Here is a 22,352-nt window from a genome sequence, read left to right on the forward strand (position 1 = left end):
GATTTATTGGATAGTTTAATTTCTCGAAAATGGCTTGTAGGTTGTAAATTTCATATAGTTGAGGTAGGTTTCTCTGTAATGTTATATTTCAGTGCAATGAACAGGTTTTAAATGTTGGGGGTATTAATATCGGTCAAATTTTCCGAGTTAGGAAAGTAATAATGAGTTAGAGATTTGATAATACTACTATTATTAGATTTTTTATTTATTTATAATTAATTATTCTCGGTTGCATTACATTTGGAGGTTTGGCCAGAATTTTTTTTAAAGTTTATATTATTATTTTTTTTTTTTATTCCTTCTTTCTTAATACCAGTTTACCAAAACTTAAATTTTCTTTCTTTTACATATATTTAGGAATGGAGGTTGGAATGAAGGTACCGGTATGGATGTTGGAAGTGCTTGGGGAGAAGAGAAACCTGCTCCGTGGATGGACCAAACTCTAACAACCTCGTCTTGGCCAACTGGACCTAAACACAAGCCTAGTTGGGATGGCGATTTAGATCCATCATCTTGGGTACATCCTACCAAACAGGTATGTATTTTGTTTTATTTTTTACGCAGTTTATTAGAATTTTTGTATGTTTTAATGTGGAAGGTTGAATATTCATAAACTAGTGATTTATTTTTTATTTTAAAGCAACAGGCAAAAGCCATCTCCAAAGAGATGATATGGTCTAGCAAACAGTTCCGAATGTTGTCAGAAATGGGCTATAAGGTAAATAAATTATTTGACTGAAGGATTAGTATTTTAAATGGCCAACATCAAACATAAATTTTATGATTTTAGAAAGAGGACGTAGAAAACACGCTTAGAGCATCTGCTATGAATCTAGAGGATGCACTAGAACAGTTAAATGCAACCCGCAATCCTGGAGATAGATGGAGACATTCTGAATTAGATACTGACCATCCTATGATTAACACTTATCCTACGCCCCAACAAGCTGCTATTTGCATACCATTTCAGCCGGTTAGTGTTAGAAATAAAAATAAATAAATAAGTCAGTCGGTAATAAAGCTAAAATATTTGGGAGCTAATAGATAATTTATTTCCGAACACAATAGAGATTGAAGACATTATAAAATTAGTTTTTAGAAACTCCCCAAACATTATTGCATTTTAGGAAAATTTTCAATTATGAGAGCAACACTCGTGATCATGCTTAGTCTTTCTAATTGTGACTGGTTTCAAATTTTTTCATTCATCGTCAGCGTTCACTTCATTTAGATTCATGGTGTGTTTTTAACTTCTAATGTTCAGTGCCTCCACTCGAGCTTGAACTAAGCTCTAACAATGGAATCCGACTCCTAGCCACAAAGAAGAAAGCTTACAGTAAAAAATCTAGCATATAAGATAAAATGTTAATTATCCTGTGTTTAATAGAATTTTGAAAGTGTCAAAACTGTGGCACAAAGGATTTTAATTATCGTAATTAGAATTTAAATCCAACCCCATACTTTTCAAGCATCTAAAGAAGCTAAAATATATTGTACTCATTTTCATCTTCAGTTCTGACCATTCACATATTTAATTGGTTATATTTGCAGAATGGTGGTGGGGGAAGTGGTAGTGCTGGAGGTCCAAATGTCCTCGCAAACAGCAATCAGAATATTTCAACACTTAGTCCAGCAATAGTGCAAAAACTGTTAAGTCAACAGCCACCACCACAACAGCAACCGCCTTTCACACAGGTAAAAGTTAAAAAATCCTTGCATAGATCGACATTCACTTACTGAAGGTTTCTTTAAGATAGAGAACTTAACGTTAAGAAGTTGCGGAACATTCTCTATCATAGACGAAACAAATTTGTTGTTCACATTGGAGGAAGTTTTGCTTTTGCCACATTAGTACAGCTATTCGCGATAGTTTTTTTTTTTTAACCGTTAGAATTAATCGCTTCTACTTTGCAAAGGGTTATAAGTTTATTTTGTACAATTGTATATAGTATTCTTTGGTTTCTTGAACATTATTTTTGTAATAATAATAACTTTTTTAATTAAATTTACAAAAACACACAATTTAATTTTAAACTGGAACACCTACTGCTGCATGGATTGAAGTCAGTCAGCAGAAGTTAACACCTACACAGTTGTACTATATTTTATAAAAACAAATATTTCAAGATAACATCACTCAATAATAATATAATTTATATAACTAAATACAAAATGGCTTACAAACAAAATGAAATTCTATCCAACTAAATATTAAATTCATTAATCAAACAATTTCTGTATTTCTGTACTCTAAAAGATCATCTTTGAAAAAAGTTTTATCCCCCCTAACAAGCCGTCCATTAAATTTCCATCCGCATTCATTCATCCGTAATTCATTAGACTCTTTACATATCGACAAACATTCCTTATACCAAGCCTCTCCAGAAAATAAGTATTTAATTTTTCCACTATATCCTTCCTCATGAAACCCCAAACCTGTGCTCCATAGCAAATTATTGATTTAAAAACACTAATAAAAATTGTAAATTTTGCTGATATAGGAATGTTACTGTTTTTAAGTATTCTACTTTAAACTGACATAATACAAAATTTGGCAGCGCGTCAATTCTGTTCAAAATGATATTTTAAACGTAACTGAGGTGTTAACCATATTCCTAAATATTTATATTGGTTGTAATTTCGAATTGAAATTCAATTGAAATTTAACATTATTGTGTAAATTTAATAAGTTAAGTAAATTCTTTCAAACATAAATTTAAATACAAGCTTTTCGCAATGTAAATAATTTAATATATTTTCGCACTAACAAATGTTGCTGTACGGTAAGTATATTAGTGTCGTAAAAACTTCTGAAAGAAGTAATTAGTGATTACTAAATAATTCAACAACCATTTTGTCAATCATGGTTTTTAATTTAATTAATATCGTGTGTCGATATAATTCGTCTGTCTAAGGCTCTTAGGTGCACGAGCCTTCCCAGTGCATTATCTGTTGGCTCTCTCGTTACAGGCAAATCTGTCCATCTCTAGAAACTGGCTCTAGAAGAACACATCTATGGACGTCGGATGCAAATTTCCGCAATCTGAGTCCTATTGACCAACCAGTAAGCTGGTCCAAAAGCCTTACATTTCCTATTCCACACTATATCTACTTAAAAAAAAAATCATTCCATTCAGCTACAGTAAAAACGTTTTCAGGTCGACAGACTTCCTTCAATGATTTATGGCACTGACGACAATGAGAAAAACTTACTTATAGTTATCTGCTTCAAGAAATTTAAGTGAAACGCAATCTCTGAATTTCAGTTAATTTTGTACTTCTTTCTTTTTTTTTTTACAAGATATGGGCAACCAAGTAAAAGAAATCCTACACCATCTTTGAACTTATTTTTAGTTATTAAGTACTTGTTTGTAGCATTATATTTTCAGAAAAGTTATGACCATGATTATTGTTAATTATCAGAGACTGCACACAATAAGTACTATTGCCAGGGTCTCCAAGCCTTATCTGATTTTTTCCTCTTAGGAGCCATTTCATGTTCAATGTTCGGGGATATCCAAGTGTGTGTTTTTTGTTTTTTTTTTTTGTTTTTTGCGCATTGACTGCCACTGTCACTAACTCCTGTCCAAGTCAAGTGTAAAAAAGTGTTAACCTTATAGTTGCTGAATTGTGACCTGTAGTCCGGGTCTACAATCGAAATACGGTTACTACATATAATCTCGTTCGTACATTCATTTGAATATGGGTCAAAAATGTATGGCTCCTAAATTCCTGGTATTACTACTATTGATTTAAATTCAAGGCACGTCAACAGCGTCACAACGCGCTGGCGGCCTCCGAACAGTGATTAGTAGAGGGTTCAAAGAAGAAAAATGCTAAGAGTAGCACGTCCAGATTTCAAACTGACTTCTAGCTTACTGGTCTACCGCGCTATCAACTAAACTAATCCCTTTGCTCCAATTATTAATATTTTTCTTTTCTTTTTTTGTCTCAGCAATCGTCCAGGTCTCAGCCTGCCCAACAACCATCCCCACAACAGCTGCGAATGTTGGTGCAGCAGATTCAGATGGCTGTACAAGGCGGTTACCTCAGTCCTCAGGTGCTTATCTACTCAAATTTTAAAAATTAATACATTTATTTTAAAATTTATTTGATTTTTGTTTTTTTTAAACTACATAGAGTTAGAAGCATGTTTTTTCTTTTTCAGATTTTAAATCAACCACTGGCTCCTCAAACATTGATTCTATTGAATCAACTATTGCAACAAATTAAAAATTTGCAGCAATTAATGCAACATAATGCGGTGATTCAAGTTAATCCATTAGGAAAGCCAAGTAGCAGTCAGATCCTTCAAATATCTGTTCAGATTACTAAAACTAAACAACAAATTGGCAATCTTCAGGTACAATAAAATAAAAAGTTTAAACTTTAAAATCCTAAATAAAAAATTCTTGAATAAAAAAAATTCTTATTTTAGAATCAAATAGCAGCACAACAAGCTATTTACGTGAAACATCAACAACAAACTCCAGCTACTACGGACTTTTTTAATAAAGGAGCAATGCATGAACCCATGTCTGCATTACATGCTAATTTCTCTGATCTTACTCTAAAAGAACCTCAAGTGGTGAGTGAACATTTTAAGAATAATATTGCTGATCAAAAAATCAGTTTGCGCAATATGAGTAGAATGAAAGATTTAATGATATTTTGAAATTTTAATGTTTATTATTTTATGGCTCTGTAGAGTGGCAGTACCGGTCAACAATCCAGACTTAATCAATGGAAGTTACCTGCCCTAGATAAGGATACAGATTTGGGAAGTGGGAATGATTTCAGTAGGGCTCCTGGCAGTACAGCTAAACCTACACCAGGAAGTTCTTCTCCCAACATCAACCCGTTGCTTGGACAACCAGATGGGTAAAAGTTTTTGAATTTGAGGAATGAAAGTGGAAACATTAAATTGGTTTCATCATTATTTGGCCATAAAAGGAAGTCTTGAAGATTAGCAAATTTTCGATGAAGGAGACTCTTCAAAAAAAATTATGAGTTAGATACTTGTAAGAGCAGTGCGTTAAAGTTTACTCTAGGTGTTTTTCTTTTTTTTTTTAATTTTATTTTTTTGAGACCCACATGGCCATCTAAAGTATGTTTTTGTTGGTTTATTTAACATCAAGAGTTTTATTCAAATATTTGTAGGTTAAACAAAAGTGGTCACTGACAGTTTGAAGAAATGGCAGTTAGATAAATGAAGGGAATTTTTTTGAATAAAAAGTCCTGATTTTTGTGTTAATTGCTTTTACAGGACTTGGTCATCGGTGACTCGTCCTAATTGTGATACAGGTTGGCCAGATTCAGGAAATGATGAACCCTCGTCAAAGGATTGGCCAAGTTCTTCCCAACCTCCTACTCAAGCGTTTTCAGATCTTGTACCTGAATTTGAACCTGGCAAACCGTGGAAGGTATTAACATAAAATAAATATTAGAGAAGTGTTACATATTTGCATTTGATGGAGGAAAAGTGATATATGACTTTCTGATAATTGTACCAGGGAAATCCGTTGAAGAGTATTGAAGATGATCCCAGCTTGACTCCAGGATCAGTGGTGAGATCACCACTGTCTTTGCCTTCCATTAAGGATACCCACATCTTATCTTCTTCAGCATCAGTTCCCGGAAAAGCTTCTCCTACAACAAGCTCATCTCTTGACATCATGCCTCCAATACCATCACTTAGCTTGTCATCCACAACTTGGAGTTTTAATCCGCCAGTATCCACTACTAGGTGATTTACTAAATAATTTTACTAATATTAATTATAACGTAGCTACGTACTAGTGCCAAATAATAAAAGCAAAATAAAATGTAAATGTTTGGTTTAATTAAAATTATTATATACTTAAAGACGAGAATTAGCTTTTGATTCTCAGGTCAGTGAAAGCATTCTTAGAACTTCATTATATGTGATGTAAAATATATCTATTTCTGCATCATCTAGTGCTAAAAGGGTCTGGACTTCCTTTTTTATATTACATTCATCTCTATCTCAAAACAATCTCATATTTCCAGATATTCTGGGATAGCTCTATATTTTTTCTTAATCAGTAAACTCAAAACTCGCTTTAAGAGTGCTGGTCCATATAATAAATTTTAAGATATAGTAATAGTTTGTACTTTTATTCTATTTTTATTATTATTTATTTTTGAATAATGTATTTGATAGTTTTACTTAATGATGCCTTAAAACTTGAATTTAAATATTATTTTTACTTAGTCATTTGTTGGACAGTGGTGGTGCATTGGGAAAACTGGGGGGAAGTAAAACAGCCAACACTACAGCAGGTGGAAGTGGTGGCGCAGGAAATGGCGCTGTGGCGGGCGGTGGAGGCGGAACTGGTAGCGGCGGCCCCTGGGGTGAAGCGGGAACTGGAGGTAGCGGAGCTCAGGTACCAACACCCAGCAGCGAGTTGTGGGCCGCACCTAAGTCTAGGCCACCCCCAGGGTTGTCAGCCAAGCCTCAATCACAGTCACAAGGGCAGACGACTACTTCTGCTCCTACCACCAATGGTTGGGGTTCTCTTGGCTCCAGGTGGCCGACACCTGCCCAGGCGCCTTGGCCATCTACTCAGGCCACTGCACCTGCACAAGCTGGCTCGACTTGGTTACTTTTGCGTAACCTTACCCCTCAGGTAAATAAAAATTCCTCTTCATTAATTTTTTCTCGTTAATAATTGAGAATATTTTTTTCTATTTGGTTTAAAGTTTAGGTATTTGAGACATCCTGTTAAATGAATTAAACTTTTTTCTCCCTCAGATTGACGGTTCTACATTAAAAACGTTGTGCCTCCAACATGGTCCGTTGCAAAATTTCCATTTGTACCTGAATCATGGCATCGCTTTAGCCAAATATACATCACGAGAAGAAGCGAACAAGGTAAAAAATTCTATTTTACATTACATAAGATCAGGACGGGAATAATGCTGAATAAAATCAGAGACAGAATTTCTGGTAAAAAAATGTTTTTTTTTTTAAACAAAATTGAAACTATTATTAATATGAAAGAAAACAAGCGAGGTCTTACAGTTGGTACAATGCTTAATTATGAAGTATGTATAAATGAATAAAGTATGAATAAAGCATGCATTATTTAAGTATAAATGGTCGCGCGAGGGCAGTCTTGGAAAAGACAGCCAGCTTGCAGACCGTAAACCATTTTTTATTCCAAACACTTAATGTGTTTATTTTTTTAGTTCTACGGTTCTTGATCGCTAGAATCATGAACATAATTATTGACTACTAATCAAGGTTTTTTCTTGAGAAAAACAACCCTTGTGCACAGTATTATCTGTACTGAATAGGACTAATTATATCTTTTTATTTTCTCGGTATTTTTATTTTTATAAATTTGCTATTAATCTATTTCATCTGTTTTTTACCACGTTAAAAGAGTGCACAATGAGGTTGCGGATGCGGGCTAGGCCCCACTGTCGGTAGTGTGTGTACGCTAGATAATTTCTCTCCTGTTGTTTATCACGTACCATTTTCACATCTGTAGCCAAATTTACGTGTAAAAATGTAAGCACGATTGTAAATTATTAAATATGTGCAAAAATAAGGTTTGTAATCTTAACCCTATTCCTTTACAATGGTTTCCTTTATTATTTTTTTATCATGTTTATAATCTTTTTCTTTGTTATTTTTTTAGGCTCAAGGTGCTTTAAACAATTGTGTACTCGGCAACACCACAATATTTGCTGAAAGTCCTTCCGAATCAGATGTATTATCATTACTGCAGCATCTCGGACACAGTACCGGCGGTTCCAGCGGAACAAGTGGTGGTGGAGGAGGATCCTGGAGAACAACAGCAACTAAGGAGCCATCTTGGGCATGGGGTGGTGGCGCAGGAGGTGGTGGAGCGCCAGGTGCCGCTGCGGCCGCCTCACTTTGGGCAGAACCTCCAGACCAGCACCGAACAACACCATCTTCTATAAACTCATTCCTTCCCGGCGATCTGCTTGGAGGAGAGAGTATTTAGATCATCAATAAGACTACTACTGCAAAATTTCCAAATCCAAAGGCCTAATAGTGTATGTACTACCAAGAAGAATCGATGAACTGAATTACAAACAAACAAGGAATTGGGCAATACTATTAGCGACAGCGCTCCACGAAAGTACCAAAGGTAAGATGATTTGACTTTTTAAAAACAAAAATTATCTTGAGTCAAATCTTCTTCAATTATTATTATTATTATGTTTTAAATATATATAATTTGGGAAGTACTCAGAAGTACTTAATATATATACTTTCTTTTTTTTTTAATAATAATAATAAGCCTTATTGTTTTAAACCAGAAAGAAACATGACTTCAATAAAATTTAGTGATAAGCAGTTTAGGATTACTTTTTAATGAATGCTACCACTACTAGTTCTTTCCCAGTGTTCAAATATTTTCGTTTTTATTTTAATATAAAATAATGAATGTGGGGTTAAATAGAATGATTCCTTTAAATAGATTTTTATTGTAAAGTTTTTTATTAATTACATAAATTTGGTTGGTTTCATCACGCTTTATTTTAATTATTAATAAAATATTTATGTTAACAGTATAATCTCTTAAACCATTTACAGCAATATATTTATATTTTAAAATTCATTCTGGATAAAGTCCAAACAAAATATATGTAAAAAAAAAAAAAAAATCATATCTCAGTGAGCTTTCTAGTGGTCATAGCTAAGTTGTGAAAATTTATTATAAATGTATTATAATCAAATATCTACTTATAATAATAATAATGTGTATGTATAATTATATTAAAAATGAAGATATAAGAAAAGAATGAATTTTGAAAGCCTTAAGAAAATCACCATGATAAAATCAATTTATAAAGAGTTAAGTCTAATCCTTAAAAAATTATTAATAAAAAGAAATATTGGGATTTTTTTGTACTTAGCATAAAAAGAAACAATAAATGGGAATACTTTTCGGTAATTTAGCATTGGACTTTTACATTATCATTTTATCTTCTAATAGTTCTCATTAATTTTGAGTTATTCTTTTTCCAAGCAGTATTTCATTATTCGCGAAATAATTGGTTCAATTTAAAAAAGTTCATTTAATCGGATTGGTTCTTAATAATAATAAAAGATAAATGATTTAATTAAATACTATAAGTCATTTTCATTAAAAATAATAAAACGTCATTTTTAGTCCCAAACAAAAAACCTGTAAAAATTGTTACTTTGACCACAATATTAAAACATTATTAATTTCTAAAATAATAAAAAAAAAAAAAATTGAGGACCAAATTCAACATTATATTTGTTAATTTTTGCTCCTATATCCTCCCATGTTTTTTAATAACGTAACATTCATTATATACTACTTTTAGAAATTCACACTTTCTTTGTTAAAGTTTTTTTAACTCTCGCCAGCGAAAAGTTTAGGATCCGTTCAGAGTATGAATCAGAGATGTACTAATCACAGGATTTGCTTCTTTTTTTTTATCTTTCCTGCAGGTTAGATTAGCAAATGCGTGAAATTCTTTTGAATGAACACATACCACCCCTCCTGCAGAAGATCAAATTCAATTTTTTGTACCTGCAAAAAACTTGACTGAAATGTGGGGGGGGAAAAAAAGTAATACTACGTGGACACTTCTGGTTTTTCTGTGGGGTTCTTTGGCTAATTTTTAGAACTATTAAACAAAAAAATGCTATAATTTTCAATGTGTTTTTTCGTCGATTAAAAAAAAAAAAAAAAATGTAATAAATCCAGTTAATATGAAAAGGTACCTAATTAAATACATATTGTATTTTTCATTTAAGAGCGATAAGAGTAGCTAATTAAACTATCGACTTTAAGATCCCCTCTTTTGTGGTTGGTGCGTGTGTGGGTGTACCTCATTGCCTCCTTATTCTACTAACCTCTCGCTTTGTCTTTCTGCGATTTAAATTTTTTTTTAATCTTTATTTCTCATATTTCATGTAAAAATTAAATAAAAGCTTTGTACAAAAAAAACCTCCAATCAAAAAAAAACAAAAAAAAACTCATTTTTGATCTCAATAAGAACTACATGACTTTTTTTTTATTTAGCAAAATATATTAAATAAATTTGTATTTATTCATAATTAAATATTTATGGGGGTTATAATTGTCATTATTCTACCAATATTCATCAATACCAATTTATGATTATCATTACTATAAAAGAAATAATTGACTATTTTTAAAAATATATAAAAAAACTTACACACGACAAGTACATAATTTTTTTAAAAAAAGAATGTTCCTGTCGCGACCACAATCAGACTGCTTGAGTATTTTGTGAAATTATTATAAAACAAATTTTATTTACAAAATATAAATTTTAATTAATTAGTTTAATCTTACTTAGCAATTAAAAAAATTACTTATTTATTATATATATATATATATATACTATTATATATTTTATATATATAATGTATATATTTCATTTTTTTTTTCTCTTTTTTAATGGAAATTTTCACTCGTGTAAGGTTTATATATAGATAGTGATTTTAAGACTTGTTATTGTGTTATGTATTTTTTCAAGTCCAGTAATTTGTTTATTTAATTTTTGTGTTTGACAGCTTTTCCCCCTCTAGAGAAGTTATATTTTAAGTAAAAAATAATAATAATAATAATATGAATAAAAAATGGTTGTCTAATCACAAATTTTAGGACGTACTTGGGTTTTTGTCAATAAGTTAGCATAGCATAATTCTCCTAAAATTTATACAATATGGCAATATTATTCTATGTTTAAAGTGATCTATTTTTTGTTTCCTTTTTAGTTTTTATATTTTCTAGAAAAGTAAGTAAGATATATTAATATTAAGGTAATGTGTGCGCGAAACATATGGTAATATTTAAATAATTTGCTTACCCCTCAGTTAAATCCCCCATCTGTAATTATGACAAGCAACACGTTTGGCTTTTATTTGTATTTTTTAATTAGGACACTTAGGCATAATTTTTTTTTTTTCAGTCAAGATAAAGTAAAATAAAATTTACTATTTCCCCTACTGAAAATCTTTTATAACAGTTTTTTGATCTCTGAAATTTGCTAATAAAATTTAAAAAAAAATACCCTGAAATATTTAGAGAGTGAAGATTGAGCATCAGAAGATTACAAACTTGTGACTCTCTCTAGTATATTAACAGATGTCACACATGTGACTTAAGTCTTGTTTTGCCAAACAATATTGATACTGATAGAGCACTTCTGTCAGATCAAAGATCGTATGTATCAGAAAGTATTTCTACCTAATCATACGTTTCATTATCATTAATAATAAAAGAAACATACTGATTTTTTTTAGCTAGAAACTACTGCTCATTGAATTATTCTGAGTCGCCCAGCAATACATTTAGTTATGGTTTTCTCATCCCCACCTGCCACTAAAAAGTACTTTTTTGCTCCTTTCTCAAAAAATAATGATCCACTTCAAGTAAATTAACCAACTTAGAACCCATTCGTACATAAATCGAGAAAGTGCCGAAGTACCTTTCTTCTATATTTTTTATTTACCTTTGTCTCAGTTGTGAACCATTTTCTCTTAATTCTTGTAATTGTATGAGTATTAATGTTTTACTGGTACATCCAAAAGTATCACTGTCATGATCAAAGAATTTTTGTCCGATTTATTTCCACTTACTAATACAGTTTTTTAATTAAACTTTTATCAACTGTATGCAGTTAGGAATGATCTTAGGTAAAATTCTTCTTGAGATTTGATGTCATGATTCTTGAATTACTTGAAAAAGTTTCCTTACTAGATTACTGCTTAATTGAAAGTGATAACGATCCGTGATCATACAAGAAGTTTATCAAATTAAAAAAAGTTTAAAATGGCTTAATATGTATTAATCTTGTATGATGTAGCTGAGATCTTTTTAAAAAAAGACTTAAGTCAAATGTGCGTTGATTTGAGTTAGTTACTTGCCTATACTAGTTTTTATAATTTTTTCAGTACTTTCAGCAGTGTAAGGTATAATACACAAAAGCTACCCTTCAATGCTTAATTTTTTTAAAAATAAATATAACTATTTAATGGGAATTTGAAGTCCACTCAAAACATTTTTTTTTTCGTTTTAATAATAATATAGTAATATTTTAATTATTAAACTTGTTTTGTGTGAGGAAAGTGTTGCCATATTTTGGGGAAAAGATAAACTTGAGGTACTAAACCTCGATAGAAGCTGTGAAAACAAGTGGATGTGAAATTATACATTTTCTCTCTCCCTCTCCCTTTGCTAAAAGCATTAAATAATCACTAAATTAAATAAAAATAAAACAATCATTTGTCTTCCCACGATTATTTCCTAAAAACTCTGAATATCTATAAAAGTTATCCAAAAATACTTAATACCACGCTCTAAATTTAAAAAAAAAAAAAAAACCTCCCCTTTAAAAAAGGCAATATAGGATCTGTAAACAGAAAAATCGGTTATTAATTATTTATAAATTCATTGGATTCATTTATATGTTAATGTATTGTTTGTGTGGGAAAATATGATTTCTTAAGTTAAATTAAGTTGTTTTCATTAATTTCTATTATAATTATTTTTTGTTAATATTAGCTGAAATCTAAAAATTCACTACTATTCACATAAATCTATTAAATTTTGCCAATTTAAAGAATTATAAGTAAGCTACAAAAACCAACCAAATATTATATTGATAATTTTTTTCTTCATAGCATTAAGCCAAAATATTACTTCTACATTAAATTATTAAGAAATTTTTAAGTCTAAGAAATTTCAATAGAAAGTATGTAGTAGTAGGGTGTACAAAAAAAAAAAAAATTAAGAAATAAAAAAAAAAATTAAATATAATAAAAATAAGTAAGCATAGGTAGGTATTTGTGTTACAATATTGTTTAAAATATAAAATAAGAAATATGAATTTTACAAAAATTACTTTTACTTTCATAATTACTTTTAAATTTTTTAAATTGGGTTAGGTATTCTTTTTTTATTAAATTGAAAAGAGTTTGCTAGGGTGCAAAATGAAAAAGTATATATAAATGGAGTTTTTTTTTTCCAACTGTTACATCCAGCATTGGACTATTCAAACAAACAAGAACTTGGCGGCGAAATTGTTTTTTAAGTGTTTTATCTATTTATTTTTTTTTCCATGTTACCTGAGGATTAAATTTCAGGAAACCTAAAAAGTAAATTAAAAATAAAAGTAAATTGGATTTTTTTTAAAAATCTACATTTAATAAAGAAGATATGTAACCTGTGGCCTGTTTTGCTCACACACCTATATTTAAAAAAATATGAGAAAACAAAAAAATGAAAAAAATGAAAAATCTCCTCTTAATATTGTGATAACTTATATAAATAATAATAAATAAATTTAAACTTGATAATAAGTATGTTGCATAAAAAATGTATGTATGTCAGGAACTTCCCACCCAAATTTTTTGCACATTTGTGGGAAACTTGTCAGTATATATATGTAGAATATATATATATTCAAAAGTAATTAATACAAAATATATTTTTCTTTTGATTTAAATTTTAAGGTACGTCGTGATTTTTCCAGTGATACGTACACAAAACAAAAACAAAAAAAAATTGACTAAAAATTGGTAGCTTGTACTTTGTAATTATAATCCATAATTTAGTTTATATAGTACACAACACGTAATATTAAAAATCAACTAAGGTAGTCTATTTTCTGGTAGCTTAGATAAAAAGAAGGAAAAAATAAATCTTGTTGCGTTGTTTATGTTTGATTATTTATGTAATAATGGTTATAATATTATTAATAGTGATAAGTAATAATAAATGAAAAACAAAAAAAAAAATTTGGGTCACGGTCGTTTTAACTATAATAATAATAAAAAAAAAAAAAAAAAAAAAAAAAAATTGTCAATTCACATATCCTTATTATTATTTTAAATATATATATTATATTTTTGAAAAGTACAATTTAAGAAATTACAATTTTTTTTCTTTATATTTTATTATTATTATTATTATTATTATTATTATTTTAATAATCATATTTTCCCGCTTTCTTGGTCTTGCGAGATTTCTGAGGTCAAATGCATGAATTAATTTTCAAATTTATTATTATTATTAGTTATATAAATTAACAACGCGGCCCCAACATTCATTTTTTCTTGATAGATGTATTTCTAATAAATACAAAACTTATGAAAGTAAGAAGTTACGCACATAAAAATAAAAACCATAGAATTCCCATTAAACACTCATAAAATTTTAGTTCATATACACAAATTCGGGCCTCCTTATTAATCTCATGTTAGCGAAAGACTCCAGTATGAGTGTTCTATAGTTTTGAATATTGTGACAATACATAAAAAATATATCTTTCCTCATAATATTTTGTTGAATAATGAAAAGTGGTTTGTACACATTTGTTTAACTTATTTTTAATGCTAATAAAAAAAAACCCTTATACAACTGTCCTACCGGACAGTTTTAATATGTTTATTCATTTTGCAAGGTTTACTAATTGATAATTAATGAAATGTGTAGTTCCACTGAAAATTCTAATATTAGTTCAGTAGTAGTTATCAGACAGCAGAAAATGTCTTGTGTTTCGCTAGCTTCACTTTAAAGTTATTAAGTTTTAGTGAACTATTTTGTAATAAAAGAGACAGGAGCCCAGGTACAAGCCTAAACTTATTGTTCACCCCTCCCTATGGTTTATGTATCATCTTTCATAAACTTTGTATCGATATGAACACTTCAGAGATTGAGGGTTTTAAATTATTATGACGCAGATGTCCGGCTTTAATCTTAAACCTATGGAACTTTCAGCCTTTAGCAATTCTTTCAATAGCTATTCCAATGTATGCGAAGCGGATTCTTGACAAAACATCCAAATTGCTCATGTCTGAAGGAGGAAGTTCTCCATGGCCATGATAATGACTAGTAATTCTCATTGCAAATTCTACTCTCACTGCTGAGGACAAACAACATAGTGCGGGTTAAAATTACTTGCCCTCTAGAAACTTTTTGAGTGCTATAGCTATAGACACGACTATAGTCTGTCCTGTCAGTAACAGTTCCTCAATACACGGTATGGTCTTTTACAATCAACTCATAATGGCTATTCTTTACAACTTAAATGATTAAAATTGAAATATAGTGGGATCTGTGCCCTAGACTTAAACCAAATCATGGCATATTTTGTGTCAACCCCTTGAGAGTCTGTCAGATAGGTAAAAACCTTCCCTTTGACAACGTTCAGCAGTTTTTGTTTTTTTTTTTTTGCTGCAAGACATTTAGTTTCTACAAGACTTTAACAGGAAATGATAGGCATTTACTTTCTAATTAGTCTACTTCAGAGGCTATATTTTAGTTAACCCCACTCTATGGAGTGCTTTTTCTAAACCAGAATAATTGGGTTCCTGCCGAGTTCAAAATCTGCTCGGTTCTAGTTATGCACAACTTGGCAGCGCTTTTCTTTATTGACATCTGGAATCGTTTTCCTTCTATATCCGTATAAATAGCTAGTGTGTAAAGATTTGAGTATTTGTTGTCCACAATTTATTATTCAACAAAAATTTTGGGAGGGGGGAAACCTTACAATGTACGTATTTTAATACAAAAAGTCGCCTAAAGTTTAGTTTTTTGGAAGAGATATTTTACTGCAAGGAGGGATAGCTTTCAAAGAATAAGTTGATTGCTCCTAAACTCTTAGGTCCACTGAATTTTAGTTTTCTTGAAATTTGCGTTGAACGAATTTTATTATTTCATTATATTCTTCTTTCTTTAATTTCTTTTTCTTCTACTTAAATTTTCATTTTATTACGAAAGAGGAACTTCTGGTAAATCGGCCATACGTAGTGGGCACGCTTATTTATCAGTGAGCTTTAGTAGTTAACTTTAGGATTTAATTGATGGTAAATATTGTAATAATAATAATAATTTTAATTAGTCCAAACTTTGTTAATAGCACAAAATGTAAATATATATATATTTAAAGAGACATTTAAGGAATAATAATATAAAAAAAACAGGGGAAAGTGACAAAACAAGTTTATTTTTTAGCACCTTAAGGAAGAAGTTAATTGTTTTTCTTCAATTAAAACTAATTATCCTGCCTACTGCGAGAAAATAAAAATAATATTTAAAAAGGAAAAATTTGATGATAATAATAATAATTAACAATAAAAATTTCCAATTTCCCCAAGATTTTTGTGATTAAAGTGCCACTTTTGTTTGATGAATAAAAAAAAAAAAAAAAAAAAAAAAAAAAACTATTTAAAGGAAAGAATTAAAAGAAAAGAAAAATGTAACTATAATATATGCATACATATTAAAAAGATTTAGATGTTGTAAATGTTGTCTGTTACTCTCAAGATTTATAATGTGTGTGTTACTTTAAATATAAAAAAAAGTATATATGATAAAAATTAAGGAAAAAACTTATGTTTTTTTAGCATTTTAGTGTAAACGAAGATATTTTATAAAAAGAAGTCTTATAAATTTAAGGAATAAAAATGTGTGTGGTGTGTTAAATATTTGTATAAGTAATTAGTATTGTGATTTTTTATTTTTTAATGCTCTTTTTTAAAAAATGTAGTTAGATATAACATCAGGGCATGAGAAAAAGGAAGGTGAAAAAAAAAAATTATTAAAAAAATATATATATAAAAGTAATAGAGAAAACAAAGTGTTTCTGCGAGTTCTATATATTTATTACTAAAATGTAAAAGATCTCTTTATCAATAAGCACAACTTGTTATTTTGATAAAATTAAAAATAAGGAAATTTTTTAAACTCAAAAGTTAATACTGGACAATCATTTAATTTGAATATGTGTCTTGTTTATTTTATCTCTTCTCTCTGTCGTTTACTTATAAGAGCATATAACATTTATTAGATACGCAATTTTTAGGTTGTAGTGGTCAGAAGAACAATTGGTGGTTTATATTCCCCATTCCAACGGCTTGTTTTTATCTGCCATGTAAATCATATGGCGGAAGAAATTTTCGCGGCTATTTCTATGCAAATAATTGTGAACTTGTTAAAAAAAATTTATCAACAATAGTTTTTCGCCCTATTTTTTTTTTTTTTTTTTTTTTAACTAGTATTGGTATTTAGTATTGCTATCTTTTTAGGAACCTAAGTAACTGTTAACTGCATCCAAATCACACATTTCCTAGCCAGTTTGGTGTTAGTAATATCCAATTTAGTACACCTTTATATCTTGGCAGACAATTTTAACATATTACCCCACTCGCAGCATTCTTTTTGAAGAAAACCATATGGTATTAGAAAAAGGACTATGTCCTTTTGGATAAAAGTGTTCGTATACTCCTTGTGATGCTGAACCATTTTCTTTTTCTTGTTTTCATTTAATGCAATGCTGAACATTACAGAATTCAGCGTAATGTTTATCTTAAGCGAATGGCTGTAGCAAGTACTTAAAGTATTGTTCTTTAAATAAAATTGTCTAGAATGTAATGTATCCTCATGTTTGGTCCTAGACGCTTAGCTCCACTATTCCCTTTTGGGAATGATGAACTCCAGGTTCGTTTTAACTCCTGGGTGGGGCGAACTCAGTCACCCTAAAGAGCGTTATGGGAATTTTGTACAAAATAAAGTAGGAAATGATGCAAAAATATAGCAAAATGAATGAATAATAAAAAAAAAATGGAACATCCTTATTATCAAGACTAAAACAAAAATGTATAATATACACCAATTATGCCTATTTTATTTAAGTAAATTAAAGAAAAAAAGCAATAAACTTAAATTTCTTATTATTTTTCTTTCTTTATTTCAAAGATTATTGGTTCTTATTAACTTAATTTTAAATTTCTCCTAAAAATGGCTACAACGAAATATTAACTTCTTATTTGTCGTAATTTTTCTCTCGCAGAAACACGTTTATAAGAATACATATTTCCATTCAGTATCACCTCCATATATTGTTTAGTTTCCTTAAAAAAATCTTTCAAGCCATATCATTGATTTTAAATAATTATTAAAATAATCATAATTAAGAAATAGAGACTTTAATGAACCAAAACCAGAAGCATGAACTTCTTTAGTCAATATTTTTTTTTCCCTAAGGTAATTTAATATACATTATAATTAAGTCATAGAAAGGAAGAAATTAAACAAAAAGAAGTCTTGTCTTTTAGTTATAAAATAATAACTCATATATCAATATTTTTTCTGGAAATATTTAAAAAACGGCTTATTTTTTCAAATTAATAAATTACATGAATTAATAAATTATAAATTAAATGTAAGAATTATGTGTGAAATATTTATTTAAAAGTGAAAATAAAGCAAAATTACATAGTAATAATAATAATAATAATAATTAATAATAAATAATAAAATCTCTAGGGTCAGTCGTAAATAAGATGTGTTCAATGTAGTAGGCTTATCTATCTTTGCAAAAATAAAAATCCTAAATCTGTGGCTAAGGTTCTTAAGTTTTCATTTTATATTATTATTTAAATAAATAATATTTAAAAAAATAAATATATATTCTTTCGTGACTAGTGCACCACGAATTGATGCTGATCTTTTCCTTAATTTTTGAATGCAGTGATTGGAAAAACAGCCTTACAGTTGAATAAAAAAAAAAACAGCATTAATCGATATACTTAGGAAAACAATAGATAAAAAGTACTCTCTTCTAGTGGTCTTGGAAAAAAGGGGAATCATTGTTATTTACCTTTTTAAACTTAAAATGACAAGTACTTTGTTTTTCTTTTTGAGAAATTGTTGAGGTACAGATGTTATAGAGTATTTGTACAGAGATTTTAAAAAGAAATTTAGTGAATTAAAATAAATGTTATCAAATATCTTCTTTTTTTTTTTTTTGTTAAGGTTAGTTATCTATAAATTACACCTACATTTATGTACTAACGTGAAAAGGTTGTAAGATATACTTTTTCCCCCACTGTCAAACAATAAATAGATTATGTACATGTATAATGAATGACAATGGTCATACAATTTGTAAAGAGAAAGGTAACATCTTTTTCTAGATTTTGTGAATTAATCAATCCTATCTTACTTATATTATTTTGCCTTTCGCATTGTTTTTTTTCCCTGTTGTATACATTTTAAGCGCTGAATGTTTTCTTGTATACATATAGATAAGTGTAAACCAATATGTAAAAATAATCACATTTTAGGCTTAAATTTAGGTTTGTTACATATATATATATATAAAAACATATTTAAGAAAAAAAAATTATATAATTGTCTTTAATTAAGAAAAAAAAAAAAATAAAATGAAATGCACAGCTATTTATGTAAACTCAATTGATAAAAAAATTAAATGAAATACAAATTATAATTTTAACCCCAAAATTGTTTAAAGCAAAAACTAAGTATCAAAATTTCTGTGCAGCTTCTTTTCAGTATGGGATTATTTTGGTTATTATTTTACTCGTCTGTGATTACCCCTTTTTTGTTGGTACAAGTTGGGCAAACAGTGGATAAAGTTGCCGAATTTAATTAAAAGGAAAAATGGTAGGAGCAAAACTATGATTGATTTATATGATGGGATTAAGGTTGGTGATCCGTAATATTGTGTATTAGTATATTGTTAAGTTGCGCACATAGAATGTTCCCATAGACCACTTGTTCCCATTCTTAACATCTGTAGAAAGTATTCATGATTCAAGTAGTGCTATACTCCTTGTCCACAATCATTATTGCAATATTTACGTGAAAATGTTTAGTTTTACTTCTTTATTTACAATTACATAGGATGTTACCTTGAAATTATTGTAAGATAATAGTTTCAGCACTTAAAACTATAATCTCAAGATAAATAGGAGAAACTTCAGATCTAAATCAAGGAAAAATCTTGTTGTGGAAAAGATGTTTCTCACTATACTTGTTACTTAAGGAGATGGTAACAAGCATAACCTTATATTTGAAGGGATAAAACTTATTGGGATAACAAAATTATATTATACAAAATGTTTTTTAAAAGATTTCAGAATGTTTTACCTACGTGTAGAGCCTCAGGATTTGATTATTTTACCACTATGATGATAACCAATAGGTCTTAAAAAAGATGCTGGCAAAAAAAAGTTCTTGCGTTTGTGTTCTTTCTCAAAAATTAAACCGTGCTGAAGTTTTTCTTTGTGATTGTTTTTACTAATTCTAATCACGTTGAACTATACTATCCCTTGAGGTTGCTACCATGCGCCCAGATATTACTTGGACGGCCAACTTAACGCTCATTGTCATGGTATCCCGGTCCAAATACACTCACACGAGTTGCCACTCCAATGTTAAACTGATGTTGAAAATAATGTTTGCCGTCAGCAATCAGAAAATTGCCAGAATGATGTTTGGTAAAGTGGATAAAATCCTCATCTTTTTTCAGGGCATTCCTATTCTTGCCGCCTGACCTCCTCCGCCTTCCTTTTGACGGATTGTGGATTCTATTTGTATTAGTAGCGCCACGGGCATGGGTTTGTTTCTTTGCATCTCATTGAGCCTTTTATTGCCTAAGCATCAGTCTCCACACTCAATGAAACCACTGAAATACTCGGTTGTTATCTTTTGGGCTACCGCCCATCAGCGCAGTACAACCTTGAATCCGTGACAAAGAATATTGCCTAGCAGAGATAAGAAGTATAGTCGTCAAGTTTGTATGTGCTGACTTGTAAACCAAACTTTCATAAACAACGCGATACAGAAGTTCGTTCGATAGTAATGCCCTTCGTTATTGTTTCTTTGGAGAATAGGCAAAAATGCTGGACTGCGCGACTTAGCGTCTTAAAATCTTTCAGATAATATATAGTCGCAAGTTCATTGTCTAAATTGTTCATTACGAACACAGATTTACTTCATTAGCAGACTATTATTTGCATGAATCAAAAGGAAAATTGGATTTTTTTGTATTCATTTTTTTTTTTTATTTATTTTTTGCTTCAAAAAATTGCTTTTAAGTAAAAACAAACTGCATTTGAGAATTAATTAGTGAAACTAATTCAGCTCAATAATTTTTTTTTTTTTGCGGGGGAAAAGAAAGCTTGAAAATAAAAAGGCGCACATGTTATCATTCCTGTTAGTTTGCAGAATTTGTTATTTTTTTGGCGATGTTTTCCTTTATGTTTGTTTGCCAAGACTTAGATTTGTTTTTTTTTTTAAATTAAATATTAATAAATATAATTAAAGACTGAATGGTGATGGTCATCATAAATATAGCTATTTCGAAGCGCAGGATTTTGTTTTGTTTTAAATTCAATAAAAAAAAAAGGAAGTAATATTTTGAGTAATATTCTCTGAGAATTAATTAAATGTTTAGTAATTTTTGTAACTGAAAAAGCAACTAATCATAATTCCCTTTGTTTTTTGATATTTTTTGATTACTTTTTTAATTCTTCAGTATTAGCAGGCCAAATGGATATAACTTGCAACGTGCCTAATGTAAGTGCTATATATAAATCTTTTTAGTCCCGGCATTGGGTTTTATTCGTATAAATATTAAGAACACCTATTGTAAAAAATAAAATTTATAAAGAAAAGATTGAGAATCTAATATATCAAACTTGTAATTGTACTATGTGACTTAAATGAAAAAGAAACAAAAATAAATGTACTGGTTATCTTATAAATACAAAAAAAAAAAAAAAAGTAACAAACAGTTTTAATAAAGAAATTATGTTTTCATATATATTTTCTCTTTAAGGTTATCTTTAGAGAATAGCTTTGGTAACAAACTTTGAAATACCTAAGCTGTCCAGTTTCATTTTGCAAGTGTTTCGGGTTTTCAGGCATGTTTGTTATATATTATCCTAATTTTTACTTTATATGTGTGTTGTTATTAGGCTTTAAAACATATTTTTTGCTTAATAATTGAATGGGATCACATAACTCTTACTCTCTCTACATTTTGGTGGCTACGCTACTTTCCGGACTTCGCAGTTAATCAAGGTGTATTGATTTATAGTGAGCTAAATAATTGTGTATTAGTAATTTGCTGCGTCCTTCGGTCCCCTTTATATGTAGGCAAATGAACCGGAGGTGCTTTTTTGATAAAGGGAGTGAAAGGGGCTTTCATAAAGGTGGTTACATGATGGCTAAAAGCAGAAGTAGATGTGTATATCGTCAGAAAACCAGTTTTAACTAGATGATGTGGTTAACACCTGTGTTGGCATTTTAACCGCTCTAGTCCTTTGACGTGACAACCGTGATGTGATGACCCTGCCTAAATGATCGTGTGCAAGTCCTGTGCTTACCAGTTATCCTAGCGCCTCAAATAAGATTGCTTATTTATTTTGTTTGGGTATGTGTAATTTATGATATAATAGTGTATTTTTAAATATTTTCAAGCTGCAAGTTGTTAGAAAATCCATATAATATCAAATGAAATTGCCTAGAAGAAAA

At 29.6% G+C, this 22,352-nt stretch overlaps 1 protein-coding gene across 8 annotated transcripts in view; it reads left to right on the plus strand.

The window, feature by feature from the left end:
• gw (trinucleotide repeat containing adaptor protein gawky) overlaps positions 1-22,352 on the plus strand; it is a 43,554-nt gene that overhangs the window by 13,550 nt on the left and 7,652 nt on the right. For 6 of the 8 annotated variants that reach the window (XR_012462692.1, XR_012462691.1, XR_012462689.1 and 3 more), the window contains 13 exons: positions 358-535; positions 641-718; positions 791-973; positions 1,552-1,695; positions 3,956-4,060; positions 4,169-4,363; positions 4,439-4,588; positions 4,709-4,881; positions 5,267-5,423; positions 5,514-5,746; positions 6,236-6,650; positions 6,776-6,895; positions 7,668-8,144. Coding sequence is in view for 1 of the 8 variants with exons in the window: in XM_074142039.1 (XP_073998140.1) it covers positions 358-535; positions 641-718; positions 791-973; positions 1,552-1,695; positions 3,956-4,060; positions 4,169-4,363; positions 4,439-4,588; positions 4,709-4,881; positions 5,267-5,423; positions 5,514-5,746; positions 6,236-6,650; positions 6,776-6,895; positions 7,668-7,997 (2,461 nt within the window). In the remaining 7 variants the exon portion in view is untranslated. Of the gene's footprint in view, positions 1-357; positions 536-640; positions 719-790; positions 974-1,551; positions 1,696-3,955; positions 4,061-4,168; positions 4,364-4,438; positions 4,589-4,708; positions 4,882-5,266; positions 5,424-5,513; positions 5,747-6,235; positions 6,651-6,775; positions 6,896-7,667; positions 20,580-22,352 lie in introns of those variants that run through there. The other 2 variants (XR_012462694.1, XM_074142039.1) reach the window with 2 other exon arrangements.

Source organism: Rhodnius prolixus, unplaced genomic scaffold (genome assembly GCF_049639745.1).
Source record: "Rhodnius prolixus isolate KJV_2025 unplaced genomic scaffold, Rpr scaffold_6, whole genome shotgun sequence".
NCBI classification, from domain to species: Eukaryota; Metazoa; Arthropoda; class Insecta; order Hemiptera; family Reduviidae; genus Rhodnius; species Rhodnius prolixus.